The 14,450-nt window shown below is 33.7% G+C and overlaps 2 protein-coding genes, 1 long non-coding RNA gene and 1 pseudogene across 4 annotated transcripts; 2 read left to right on the plus strand and 2 right to left on the minus strand.

The window, feature by feature from the left end:
• Positions 1 to 2,201: 2,201 nt before the first annotated feature.
• On the plus strand, positions 2,202 to 4,708 carry LOC143551503 (uncharacterized). The gene is made up of 4 exons (XM_077041919.1): positions 2,202 to 2,673; positions 3,226 to 3,433; positions 4,016 to 4,423; positions 4,513 to 4,708. Exons 1-4 carry the CDS (start codon positions 2,202 to 2,204, stop codon positions 4,580 to 4,582), a joined length of 1,158 nt encoding a protein of 385 aa, XP_076898034.1. The 3' UTR covers positions 4,583 to 4,708.
• A 600-nt stretch (positions 4,709 to 5,308) lies between these two features.
• On the plus strand, positions 5,309 to 5,784 carry LOC143551483 (uncharacterized). Its single transcript, XR_013138504.1, has 3 exons — positions 5,309 to 5,423; positions 5,546 to 5,591; positions 5,708 to 5,784. It is a non-coding gene; the product is annotated as an uncharacterized LOC143551483 (long non-coding RNA).
• A 778-nt stretch (positions 5,785 to 6,562) lies between these two features.
• Positions 6,563 to 8,223, minus strand: LOC143551492 (IAA-amino acid hydrolase ILR1-like 4; annotated as a pseudogene). Its single transcript, XR_013138509.1, has 5 exons — positions 7,862 to 8,223; positions 7,627 to 7,752; positions 7,231 to 7,545; positions 7,033 to 7,161; positions 6,563 to 6,943 (listed from the first exon to the last, which is right to left on the minus strand). The product of XR_013138509.1 is annotated as an IAA-amino acid hydrolase ILR1-like 4 (transcript).
• A 4,095-nt stretch (positions 8,224 to 12,318) lies between these two features.
• Positions 12,319 to 12,980, minus strand: LOC143551494 (uncharacterized). Its single transcript, XM_077041907.1, has one exon. It carries the CDS (start codon positions 12,978 to 12,980, stop codon positions 12,363 to 12,365), a length of 618 nt encoding a protein of 205 aa, XP_076898022.1. The 3' UTR covers positions 12,319 to 12,362.
• Between the last annotated feature and the right edge of the window lie 1,470 nt (positions 12,981 to 14,450).

Below are 14,450 nucleotides of genomic sequence, written 5' to 3' on the forward strand. Positions count from 1 at the left end.
ATATTAAGTTTCCAACACCCCTTTACTTATCCGATAATTTAGCAACCCAATATCACATGAAATATATAGTCCATATAAATTAATAAGTTTCGTTAAAAATTAAAGCATAATTTCATAATGCATGGAAAACTAATCATGCGTTTTGTTAATTATATACGACCGCAAAAGAAAATTTATGAATTATATTTGAGGCAGGTAAAGAAAAAACATTCTCATGTTGGGACACATACAATTTCAATCTCATTTTTAATCAATATGGATTACGGACCATACACAAATAAACTAGTGCGTCACATGAAATATTAGTATTAAACTAATTGTTGGTCCATACATTAGTATAGTAGCATTCGGTTTTCGTGAACCCCAAATTATACCAAAATTATAACATAAAAGATCAATTATGCAAATATTAATCCTCATATTATTCAAATAAAACTCATATGTAAGTTTAAAATTAAAATCACATATAAAAGATAAGAAATATCAATAGTCATACCACATATGTACTTATTATGGTATTTCTTTAGCATTTATTCAAGCACTTAAAGTAGTCGGTTGATATTCTTCTAGACACAACAAATTAAAAACATTATAAAAACTTAATTGAAACATCCTACGAGCATTAAAGAGTAGTTTGACAGGGCATAAGCGAGAAAGTGTAAGTTATAGAAAGTCAAGTCTTTTAAAGATGACTAAAATTGTTATCATGTGGCACCACCCAATATATTCGGTTTATTTTAGATTTAGGGATAGAAGTAAAGAAAACAACCGATCATTTAAACCAATGGTTGTTCCGCATACTGCTCTTGACATTTTAAAAAAAAATTGGCTAGAATATATTTTGTCTTAACAAAAATCTTTATTTTATATCATGAGTTTGGGTTTGACCACCAAACTAACTTTACGTCTTATATATCTTAAAAAAATAAAAACTCGATTTGAATTTAGTAAAAAAAAACTCAATAATGATTCTTACACAGTGTTATTTTATTCATGTTGTATAAAGGCATACGATAGAGATAAAAAATTAGGAAGTCATTTTCTTACCTTAGATTTATGATGGCATATGAGTATTACAATCACTTTTGGTCCATAAAACTCCCTTCTTCATTTTTGAGCATCTTGGGGTATCGCATCGTTTCATAAGCATATCACACATGAGACTCCTCCATATGGTAACAGCCTACTACAGTAGCATTGTGGTGAAATAAAGTTATACAGACATGAAACTTAGAGTCGTGCTGATAACGTGTTGTGAAACAACGACCTATTAACAAGGTCCATACACATATAGAGATGATAAAGAGAAAGAAGATTAATTCTTATTGATGTCTATAACCAAATACAAGATGCCTTTATTTATAAGGACTTTTACATTAATATATAGATAATGAATAGATGGTGTTTAAGCATGTGGAGAGTTACACTAATAAATAATGGTTCATAACAATTATTATTATTATTTGTGTAAGTAAAAAAACTATAACTTATTGATTTAGATGGATGGTTCAGGTCAAGGTCCGATTGATATGTGACTAATCTAATCTACCTTAGAGTTTTACTTGTCTTGCAAACGACCCTGATTCTACCTTGGGTCGATTTTGGTGTACTCGTTACAGTAAAAAAATTTATTTTAAAACAAATATAAACTTGACATTGAAAATTTATTTAAAAAAAAGGAGTACAAATAAATTCATCACAAAACGACACTCTACTCTATTTGTGACACAAATAATGATTTACGTAATTAAAGAAATTAAAGGATATAGTATACTTATATGCAAAATGCACTACCGAAGCATACAAGGGTCTTGGAGGGTCTCCCTGCCTTGAAACAAGATCCGCAACTTTCAGTCTTCGTATATAAAAGTCCAAGCTTCGTCACTGATACGGATTTTGCATAAAGTGCATAAAATGTATTTTTGAGGGACGCCTACACTTTCATCAGAGTTTAATCGAAAAATCTCATTGTCAAGATGTCATTTGAATTTTATCGTTGACTTTCGAATTTAAGCGTCACTTTTGAATTTACGCGGGAAGATGAAGTTGGGAAAGATTATTTTAGGAATTTTCTATGTAAAAAAAAATTTGTTTTTGTTTTCAAAGAAGCTCCTCCTATCTATATTATCCAAAACACAAACACAGACACAAAACCTTTGAATCACATCATCATCATCAGCAGCACCAGCAGCCAGCCAACAATGAACAATGGACTACTCCTGCTGAAATCAAACACTAGTACTAGTAGTCTGTTTCAAACCCCTAATTCTCTCTTCTTTCACTCCCACAAAACAACCCACCATTCTTCTTCAATATTATTATTCCCAATAATCCAGCTTCCAAAACTCACACATCATCATGTCAAATTATCATCCACCTCAAAAACCCCAACTCCTGAAACAACTGACACATTTGATATTGAAGAAGATGATGAATTTGAAGAGGATGAAGATGAAGATGAAGAGGATGATTTAATTGTTCCATTGAGTAACATGAGGCAGTGGACTCGAAACAAGCCAAGAGGCTTTGGTGAAGTCAAACTTTATGATACCACTTTGGAAGATAAGTTACTGGAAGAACTAGAGCAGAGCAAGGCTGCTCAAATTGCTAATATTAATAACCTCAAGAACAATCCCATTGGAAACCCTATTTCTAAGCTTCCCAAACATAAAGGTCTCATTTTTAATTGTTTCTTCAATTGCATAGTTTTGAATATGCGTAAAGATGCTTAATTTATGTTTCAAGATTGATGTGATGTATAGTTTAGTTTTTTTTTTTTTTTTTTTTTTTTTTTTAAGAAATTGTTGTTTTTGGACTTATGGGTCGGGTTAGTTTTGGGCTAAAACCGAACCAAAACCGAGATTTTGGTTATTCAGTTTCAGTTTTTTTCGGTTTTTGACAATTGGGCTTGAAAATTTTGGGCAAAAAACGTTAGCAAAATAATGAATTTAGGCCTATTACTTTTTAGTTAATACTTTATTTAAAAAAAACATGCGACCAAAGTATCGGTTTTTGTTTTGGTTCGGTTGTATAGGATGTTGGTTTTTTCGGTTCCATGCACACTTCTACTTTAAAACACAAAGACATAAATGAACTACTGTTGGTGTTGAAGTTGTACATAACTACATACTGTCATTCTTGAAAAGGTCGTATTTGCAAAATGATTAAACTTTTAGTTGCATCTTAAGTTTATTAAACTGTTGTTGCTTTTTAATAAAATTTCAGACCCTGAACTGGCTCCGAATGGAATTCGTATGCGTTTGATTAACCTTCCAAAGAAAAAGAATATCCACAGAGACTTACAAGCAGCTTTTAAACCGTTTACTGGAATTATAAACATAATTCCAGCCGTTTCTGGGAACGAAAAGACCAGGGACCCTGTTTGCAAAGGCTTTGCCTTTGTTGATTTCAAGTCTGAGAAGGATGCGAACAGGTACCTCTCTTTACCTGCATAATAATATTTATCATTTTCATAGTTATAATATGCCCTTATTATGTCGACGTTTTGGGCATTTCATAGGACAGGATATGCACTAATTGTCGACATGCATAATATTTTATATGACGTATAAAAGATAGGCTAGTAATAACCAAAAGTATACCGCAAGTCATTCGCTTCAGAAAATGCACATAAACAACTTTTAAAATGTGCTAGTTGTCATTATATGTCAACCAGTGTTGTACTTGTAACCAACCGAAAAAGGTACCGTTTGAGCATGTGGAATATGTGCAAGACAAATACATAAGATTGATAGTGAAGATAAAAAGAACGCAATAGCTGTTCAGCTTTGTTAAATTTTGACTTTTGTGGTCAAACGAGTTACTGAATTCGCTCAAAATATATCTGAATTTTGTCATCATTGTTCTTTTTTCTCAATTCTGAAAACTACTTGTTAAAGGGTTTTTTTAAAATAATTCTTGAAGTTGAAAACTAGTCATTTTGACTTTGAATATGAGCTTAGTATGCAAGCAGCAAGATTGCTCTCGATGCTAAAGCAAGCATTTTTTTTTTCAGATTCGTTGATATAATTTCAACACAGCCTATAACTTTTGGTAAGGTTCAGAAGCAAATCAGATGTGAAATAATGAAACCGAGCTCTCCAACTCTAGCTCCAGTTAAACCGTCTGTTGATAAAATAAAAAGCCCTCTTCCAGTTTTAGACGCCACTATGTCAGTCAACTCAAACCCTGTTATTGAAACGCCATACGTTGAAGATGATACGTCGAGCGATGATGACAATGATGATGATGATGATGATGAACTTGAATTTGCAACCGATGTGGTCGAAGAAAAGCATGAAGGCGAAGTGGGTTCAGAGGCATTAAAGAAACAAAAGGTTAGAGAAAAGGCGAAGAAGACACCGAGGTCCGTAAAGAAAGTGGAGAAAACACCGAAACTGAGTATTCCCGGATCTGCAAAAAGGTGAATATTTTGTGATATTAATATAGTTCTTTCATGGTAAGGTAATGTAGTAGTTGTGTGGTTAAAAACCGTGTGTATTGATGTTGCAGATTGAAGATGAAGGAGAAGGCTTTGCTTTCTGGTGTGTTTTCAAAATATGGTGGCAAGTCTAGTGATTGAGGCATTCATAATCATTTTTGTTATGTAGAAGAATGGATTTTTGTAGTAATGAATGATGAATGAATAGTTTATTGTTGATCCATGACTAATGAGGTTGAGCTTGGTTAAAGTAGAACCTTTGTCAATAATATATGAGTTGGTTGATTGTGAGCACATGGTTGTTGATTGTTTACAAACAATCTCAACAAAGGTTAGTGAATTAAATAAATGATACAAAACTAAAAGGTAACAATTTAGGCGCGTTTTCTTTAATATTAATAACAAGGAATTATTTAAATTGATGAGGTGTTGGGGGCTAAAGAAATAAGTTATTATTTAAATTGATGAGGTGTTGGGGGCTAAAGAAATAAGTTATTGTTGCGCACTAGCTTCTTCTTCATTCATGTGTGTTTGAGCATTAGTTTGTGGGTACAAATTAATTACAAGTGGACAAAGTGAGAAGGTAAAAGGAGAAAAAAGAATCATAATTCATAAGCATTATCCCCCTTTGGAGCTAAATATTCCTTACTGTATAATTATTATTAAGGTTTAAATGTTTAATAATAATAATACATACATACAAGAAGTTTATAATAGTAAATAGAAATTTGGGACTTATATTTCAGACTGATTGATTAGTTTGCTTAATTAATACTCACATCACAAAAATAATTAATTTACTAGGTAGTAATATAATATTTATGAAATATGTTAGTTAAGCGGCCCACTGAATATCGAGTTATCTGGAAGAAAAATGGATGGGCAGCAGAGGACGACGGTGGTTCACAAGGACGATGCAGATGAAGAAGACGAGAGCGTGAAGCAGCTTCAACAATGCTCCTCTATCTACTTATTATTACAGGTATCTATCTATCTACAAACAAATGTTTTATTTAGTAGATTGCAAATTGCTGCTGGTAACCTACCTAACTCTTTCTTTCTTTCTGCTGTGTCTATAATAAATGAATTTGGTGTTGGTTGCAGGATTGTCTTGTTAATTCTAATCGAAATTGGAAGGCTTGCCAGAAAGGTCCTTTTATTATTATTATTATCTTACCTCTTTCTTCTTCTCAAATCCACCATTTCATTTCATTTCATTCCATTCATTTTCCATTTATTATTATTATTATTATTATTTGCTAACAGAAGTTCAAGACTTGAAAGCTTGCAATGACAGAAGAAAAATAATAACACAGCAGCAGAATCTCAACACAACTGATGATGGAAACTAACAAGTAACAACTACAAGAAGCAAGCATATCTGATAAACTCATAAACTCACTCTTGTTTTTAGGGGTTTAGATAGATACTCACTATTTTCTTTTCTAAAGATATTATTACTTCCATGTCAAATACAACAAACCACTTATGCATTTCAAATCATATTATATGCATCTTTCATTCACTTCACTTTTATTATATGTATGGATACTCCGTTTTAGATTTCCATGCTTATCAAACTTTAAGCTCATCAACGGATTACTACTACTACTATTATTAAGGGCCGTCTCCGAGAATTTAAATACCTCGGCCGAGCCAAAATAAAAAGGCCCGTGGGCCTAAATGAAATTTTTTTATTCGCTAATGTACATGGATAAAACTTTTATCAACCGATTTATTATAAGCATAACTCATTCTGAGCATGTAATTATCTCATAAGCCATTACAAATAACCTTATTTTTAACATCAAAAAACATATATATGTAATATGTATAAAAAAGCTTGTGCCCCGGCCGATACACCCTCCGAGCCTCCCCTGAATTTATTATACAAAAACTGTTATTAATGTTGCCCATACATGCTGCAAGATATATTGAAATGTGTAGTAGTAATTCATATAACAGCTGTTGTACTGATTATTCCCAGCTCAAAGATTTATGTTTCATAACATCAAGTCTGCAGCGAGGCAAAAGGAGAAGCTCTGAGGACGTATGTTTATAGGCTACAACTTTTTCCTTCTAATCAACCGTTAATCAACATGTTACTAAACAATTATTTATTTATGGTGTTATATGAGTGAGGTATGTATAGGCGAAAGCAGCATGAAGCGCAGATCCACTTGGAAGCACGCCTTCATCAACCACGTAGTGAGGACTATGCGGTCGATGGACAGACCCCGCCTTCTCATTTCTCATCCCAAGAAACGCTAATGTCCCCGGTATCCTATCCAAGTAAAACGCAAAATCTTCACTCCCCATGAATGGACCTGTCATGTCCGTATCACCTTTTCCAAACATCATGTTTGACACCTTCGCCACATGCTCATATATCTCCTTGTCATTCACCGTAGGGGGCACACCAGCTGGACATAACTCACTTCTCTCTAAAGCAACCTCAAACGAGCTCGAACAACGGTATACTGACGCTTGCGCTTCTATAACCTACCAACACATACATACATATATACAATCATTATGATTTTATACATGCATATATATGAACATGTACAAAGTTTATGCATACTTGTTACCTCCTGTATTCTTTGTCCAAGTGCATATAAGGTCTTTTTGCTAAAAGCTCTAAAACTACCAACAATGGAAACCGAATCAGGAATCACATTAAGCCCACTTCCGCCATCCACCATTGTTACGGAAGCCACCTGTAATCAAATACGTGTTATACAATATGCACAAATGAAGGGTTAACTTATATGTATTATATATCGTACAGGACTATCTAACGGATCAGCTTCACGAGAAACAATATGTTGCAGGCTAATTATAGAAGCGGAAGCAGCCAGAATGGGATCAATGGAATCTTGAGGCTGTGCTGCATGACCTCCTTTACCGCGGATCACCGCTTTGAAACAGCCACATCCGGCCAGAAACTGGCCTGGCTTGGTGGCAACCACACCTGCATTGGTGCTGAGGACTAAATGCAGGCCGAAAATGGCCTCCACATTCTCGACAACGCCTTCTTTGATCATCTCTTTTGCTCCTTCGCCTTGCTCTTCTGCTGGTTGAAATACCAATGCCACAGTGCCCTATTCAAACAATAAGTTACGACATTATATGTGTACGAATTAGAGCTAGGGGTCTCTCTGGAAGCAACTTTAGTTAGTTACCTGCAATTCATTTTCGAGTTGTTTCAAGATTTTTGCAGCGCCAAGAAGCATTGCAACGTGAGCATCGTGCCCGCAAGCATGCATCTTCCCATCAATCTTGCTTTTGTGCTCCCAATCAACCAGTTCCTACACACCGCTCTCGACAACTCAGTTATTTCATCAATCATTTTCAGAATATTGAAAAAGAGTTAAAATTATATATTCTTTTACAAAAACTATGTGCATTATAACTAACCTGAATGGGCAAAGCATCCATGTCTGCTCTAAGTGCAACAAAAGGCGGTAACCCGGAGCCAACCATCGCGACGACTCCTGTCTTGGCCACTGGCCACCTGTATCCAATACTCATCTTCTCAAGCTCTCGCCGGATCACTGAACTTGTCCGGGTTTCTTCGAAGGCCAGTTCCGGGTACTCATGAATCCCCCTTCTTATATTCTTTATCCAATCTACTGTGTCCACATGATTTGCAGCCTTAGAATATGATCTTTTAGTGAACAATTCTGGTGTTGTAGAAATGGGTTGAGTGTTTTGGTAGATGATGATTGAGGTAGAACATTAAGAGTGATGAAGATTATGATTATTAATGAAAGATGCATATTTCTTTCAGGACCAAAATACAGTGGGTGAGAATTAATGCCAATATATGTCACATGTATCATGAATAACAAATTCATTCATTAATGATATTAAAAACATAACTTGTACAGGCAGGGATCATAAACACTATTTAATAATCACATTAGTAATAATAAAATTAATTATTTGTTTCCATCAAATAACATTTTGTATATATTTGTGGAAGAGAATCAATAGTATGAATTTTGGCAATTTGTGTGTTTGATCTTACCTAGAAAGAAAGTCCCACATGGCACATGAAACACATTGTCATTATTATACCATTATGATTGCATGCCCCATCTGGCTATGTATATACAAAATGGCAAATCCGGTCTGCATGCACTGGCCCCGAGGTGTCGGGCCTACTTGAGCCTGATGTATGCATTCTTATCCTGCATTTCTGTAAAAGGCTTCGGGTTACATGAAAGTTATATTACTGCTGTTACTCTAGCGTTTGCCCTTAATATATAGAATAAAACGCACCTAAACTATTACTTTTGCAAATTTGTGAATACTACAAGTCCATGATCTATACTATTACAGTTGCATATTGTTTTGAAATACCAAACTTGGAAGCACACAGACAAAATTAAGGCAAAGAACTATGTGTATGTTTGCAGCAGGCCAGTCCAACAAGGTCGTATTCGTCATTTTGGCCACGTGCACGAACTTGCTACCTACCAACGTTTCATACGTGCCCCCCCTCATTTTTAGACGGGTAATTGGATAAGATACCATGTATGAATTAGTTTTAAAAAGTTGTGGATATAATGGGGAGGGGGGGGGGGGGGTATGGTATCATGTGATACTCGGCTCGATTACCGGAAATAAAACATGTTTACCCAACCTATACATGTAAACATTTTTTATTTTTCTTTGTAGCTAATAGAACAATATGCAAATTCACTCATTTTGAGTTTTTCTTTTTATTTCTAATATCGGATAATAAATTTAAGACAGAATTACAAATTTTGTCCTTTAAAAAAAGCCAAAAACCGGTTCGTGTCATTTTCTAAGTTTCCTTGCAGGCGGTGTACTTTAAACTTTTTTTTTCTACACGTTATGTCCTTTACGCTAACTGGGTTAGAAAAACACAGTTAAATGCCCTCACGTGAGGTGCATGTGAGGGCATATTGGTCTTTTTACCATCTTCTTCTTCTTTATTTCTCCATCATCACCACTACCACCACCACCTCCTCAAATTCCGGCCACTACCAGGATCTTTCTTCTATGTTACCGCCAACCACCCTCTGAACATCACAGCCGCCTAGAATCCGTCTAACTACCATCCAATTCACCTGTAACAATTACCCCCTAAACCGGATCTAAATCAGAAACGAACCCGCGGCTCTTTCTCGCTTCGTCTTCTCGTTTTTCCGGCAGCTTCTAGTCATGGTGGTATGAGTTGTTGCTTTTCCGATTGGTCTTGCAGGTCTCGATATTCAGATTTGGAAGGAAGAGATCCGTGGTTGTTGGTTCACAATAGGGATTCCAAGTTAGGGTATAGGGTTTTTGCAGGAAGATGGTGAAAAGATGATTCGTGGGTGGCGATGGGGGGTGGTTGGTCGGAAAATTAATTAATGGTGAGTAGGCGGTGGATTACCTCTAGTCCAACTTCCTTCCGATTGGTCTTGCAGGTCTCAAATTCCGTTCGATTTGTTAATCGATTTGGCGTTGGTGACCAAGACGAATTCCCTTACCGCTCCTGTATCTGAGCCAATCGACATTCATAGAGATATGGATCTAGGCTTTGCATCAGGTGTGACTACAACTAATCTTTCGATTTCTGGTTCGGTTGCATCAAATACGAACAACACTCAATCAACAGATCCTCAATTGATTGATCTAAGTTCTTCACCACTCTACACCGATCCTATTTTTGAGCAGACCGACCTCAATCACGAGGATAATCTGGATCTCGGGTATGCTATCGCACCAACTGTGACCACTGGTCCTCCAATTTCTGGTTTGATTAATTCTGTGAAAATGAAGAAGTAGAAGTAGAAGAAGAAGATGGTAAAAAGACCAATATGCCCTCACATGCACCTCACGTGAGGGCATTTAACTGTGTTTTTCTAACCCAGTTAGCGTAAAGGACATAACGTGTAGAAAAAAAAAGTTTAAAGTACACCGCCTGCAAGGAAACTTAGAAAAGGACATGAACCGGTTTTTGGCTTTTTTTAAAGGACAAAATTTGTAATTCTGTCTAAATTTAAATATGAATAGTTTCATTTTGTGAGGAATTTACATTTTACGAAACGTGTTTTAGGGATTACAAACTTAGCTCTTTAAAGTAAAGATCAAAGTATCTCAAATGTAATTGGGATGATAAACTCAACATAAATAAGGCTTATATTAACCCGGAAACTCAAAGACAAATGACTAATATCACCATGCGCCAATATCATTCAACGTAGTGCTAGGTACGCTTTAATGATGTAACCTCTAAATTAATACTAGCTAGATAAAATAATTAGTTATGATTAAAATTATTAGAAAAATATAATAAAGCATTAACAGCTAATTAATGTTTGTCAAACGTGCCTAATATATGCATGCTAGGAAAATAAATGATCAGTTCGATTTTGTGTATCAGTTTTGAAAGCTGTTAAAATCAAAGAAGCAAAATCACATTTTTCATGATGATGTACGTGTCCCAATTTCAAATAGAATCAAGAAAAACTATACCTATATGTTGAAAACGTTAATATTCACAACTTAATATTGCATCATATTACAATTAAGTCTGTTCAAAACAATATATATATGTAAACTTTCTAAAAACAAATTAATTTGTGTATAATACAATTGCTACTGCTCAGTCTGATAGAGAAGATGTTAAGTTATTACTTTTTTTTTTCTCTTAACTTCTATCTTTGATGTGGAAATACAATTAGTTTTCTAGATGGATAAATTACGTACAATCGACTTAACGTGAGAAACATACAAATAACTAGAGTAATCATGTAACGATAGAATAATTATTATTACTCTATAGTCATGAAACTATACTAGATATATTACTTTACTATCTTTGTAATGTACTTACTCTATATATTATTCTAGTTATATATACGTTTAAAAAGTTAATTTTATTTGTATCAAATCTCACCCATATATTTTTATATAAAGAAACTAGCTGGTAGCTGTAGCTGGAAGCTGGTGGCTGGAAGCTGTAGCTCTTTAGATATATTTAGATGTTTGGCAGAGTAGCTGGAGCTTTTAATAAAACGTATAAAATTACTAAAATGGGCATAACTAAAATCAATAATAGTAAATGTATTTATTTTGGAAGGTTATTTAAGTAAATTATCATACTAAAAACTTGTAGCTCTTTCTAAACGCTACTAGTAGAAGCTTTAAGCTTTAAGCTTTTTCTCCTGACCTAAAAGTTTCAAGCTCCTTGAACCAAATAGAGCTTTTAATTAAGTATGAGCTTTTTCTTAAAAGCTTGTAGCTCCTAAAAGCTTCATGCCAAACATACCCAAAAAGCAAAAACTGAGACATCATATATTGAAAAGTCTGAATTCAATTAGAAGAAATTTGATGTTTTAGTCATCCCCTAATCTATTATTTTCCAACTACTACGTACCTTTATGTTTTTATTAATTAATATGTTATCTTAGTTATCTAGAAGGAGATGATCATAAATGAATTTGTCACACGTAATCACTCTTAAATTTCTTGCTGTTTGCTAAATTAAATAAAATAAAACATACATCGATCGGTATGAGTAACTTAAATTATTTAAAATTGAATAAATATTAAACAAAAGTTCATGAAAAGAAAGGTTCCCTAATCTTCGGTTCTCTTCTAAAGAAACCCTAGTAATAAAAAAACCAACATAATTAATATTAATACTAATATATATATATATATATATATATATATATATATATATATATATTGCTGTCTTTCTTGTAGTAATTGATCAACAATACAAAATAGCATAGTTTGGTCACCATACAAAAATAAACAAAGAACTAATCCAGTAAAAAGTATATATCCTATGAAGCAAATGTTTGAATAATATTAGTTTCAAGATTAATTAATTTACATGCATATGACCATGAGAATATTTCATGTGATTTACATGCATACATGATATATTATTGGTTTACATGATGGAGTTGGAGCTCAAAGTTAATTGAAGATCTAGACCTACATACTTTTGCTTTAAGTGATCATGATCAACTGGTCTAGAAGAGGGTTTGATGGCAACTGGCCTATAGTTTAATCCTCTTGAGCTATCTACATGTGTAAGAGTAAAATTGCATGGATCCCTAAATGACAATAGATCATCATCATATGGACTAAAACTAATACTAGACTCATTTTCTGGACCATGAAAATAATAACTAGCCCCATGTTTATGATAGCTACTATAGGGTTGGAGGTAGTAGTTGATTCTTGCTCTTCTTGCTTGTAATTGCAACTTTTTTTTCTTCATTCTTTCTTTCTTGTGTGCATTCTGGTGACCTCCTAACGCTTGCGAGTTTGCAAACTCCTTGAAACAATACTGGCACTCGTATTTCTTTAACTTTGTATGGTGAACATCCTTTTCGGTTGTTGTTGATGATGAGTTTACGCTTTCGTCCCCTTCAGCCGACCTTAAATGTTGCGGGTGTAGCTCAACTCCAAATATTTTGAGTTTTTTCTCAACATATGTTTGTGTTGAGTGTTGATCACTTGCATCTCCTTCTTCCCATGTTGATAAAACATTTTTCCCTATCATCTTATATAAATATAATATATATATGTTGTAAATTATTAGGATTTGAAATTGATGTACCAATATGAGGTATTGCCTCTCTTCCATTTATAGCACCTCAAAAGAACTGTTTTCATGTTTTTTTTTTTTAATTAATGTGTACATCATATATAATTATTTTAAAAAACATCGTGAAGATATATAATGGAATAAAAAAAAGTGAGAGGAAATAGTCAAGATAGGAGGAGGAATTAGAAGGCTATGTAAAAGCAATATTTGCTCAAGAAGATTCCTTTGTGTTTCTATGTACATCAGTTGATATCAGAGCTAGGGTAGTCAAATGGTTGGATGTGGAAGGGGTCGCTCCTTTGCACCGGCATATCGGGCCTCCTCATCAAGACGATCAAATGCAGATTTTGATGGGAGCGTTTTAGCTTATGACTTTATTGATTGGATCAGCACCATTGAGCAAATTTTTTACCTTAAAGATATCCCCGGTCGTTTGAAGGTAAAGGTAGCGCTTATCAAGATTAAGAGATTGGCTTCTCTTTGGTGGGAACAAATTGAAGATAGAACCCACATTGTGGAAACGTAAAAATTTCGGTTTTGATATGCTTGCTATAGTAAATCAAAGAGAAAATTCAAATAATATAGTCGTAATATAACCAAAAGGGTATTGAAACGTGTCCGTTTATTTGATTATTTATTATATAACATCCAAAACAGCCACCAAATCCGCGTGTTGCGACGGATGCCAAACAAAAGATGAACTCCAGCAAATATAACGTGTTCAGTTTATTGGTTAGGTTAACGTGTGAGTTAACTAAAAAGGAAATAATAATATAAAAAATAAAGTTTAAAAAATATAATGTGTTCGGTTAGTTGGTTATGTTAATATGTGAGTTAATAAAAAAGAAATTAAATGAATCAAAAATATAAAAAGAACAAACCAAAATTTTGAATTGAAAATGGAATGAGAAAGATGGAAAACACCTTATACATGACTTAAATGAGCTTGTATACAAAACTCCTAAAGTTATTTATTATTAGAATATATAAAGATGCATAGTATATGGGTGGTGATGAGTCCCATCAATTACAGGATGTTGGAAGATCATGTTCATATATAATGTTTGAATGATCAATCTAGATTCCTGATTATTCATCTAAACTTTGTAATTATCTTTGCCACCTATACATAATTGTCAAAAAATGCCAAAACTAAACCTATAAATTTCTATCTTTAGTTGATGCCTTAAAATAATGGAAGAGTTGTTACCAAAAGTAGGAATGATATAAAGTGGTTGCATGCTGATACAAGGATTCTATACCAAAATAATTTTATTTTTTATTTTTTATTCTTATATGTAAGTGAGAGAGAGGTACTATTAATTTTAAATAGAGAACTCCATTAATTAATCTAGTGGTATATTATTTGTTCGGTTCAAATTTTTACGAAGTACAATGTATAATGGAATTATGTTGTTAAATAAA

This window comes from Bidens hawaiensis, unplaced genomic scaffold (assembly GCF_021521415.1).
Source record: "Bidens hawaiensis isolate Kalapana, Puna unplaced genomic scaffold, B.hawaiensis_p1.1 tig00016458_1, whole genome shotgun sequence".
In the NCBI taxonomy this organism is placed as follows: Eukaryota; Viridiplantae; Streptophyta; class Magnoliopsida; order Asterales; family Asteraceae; genus Bidens; species Bidens hawaiensis.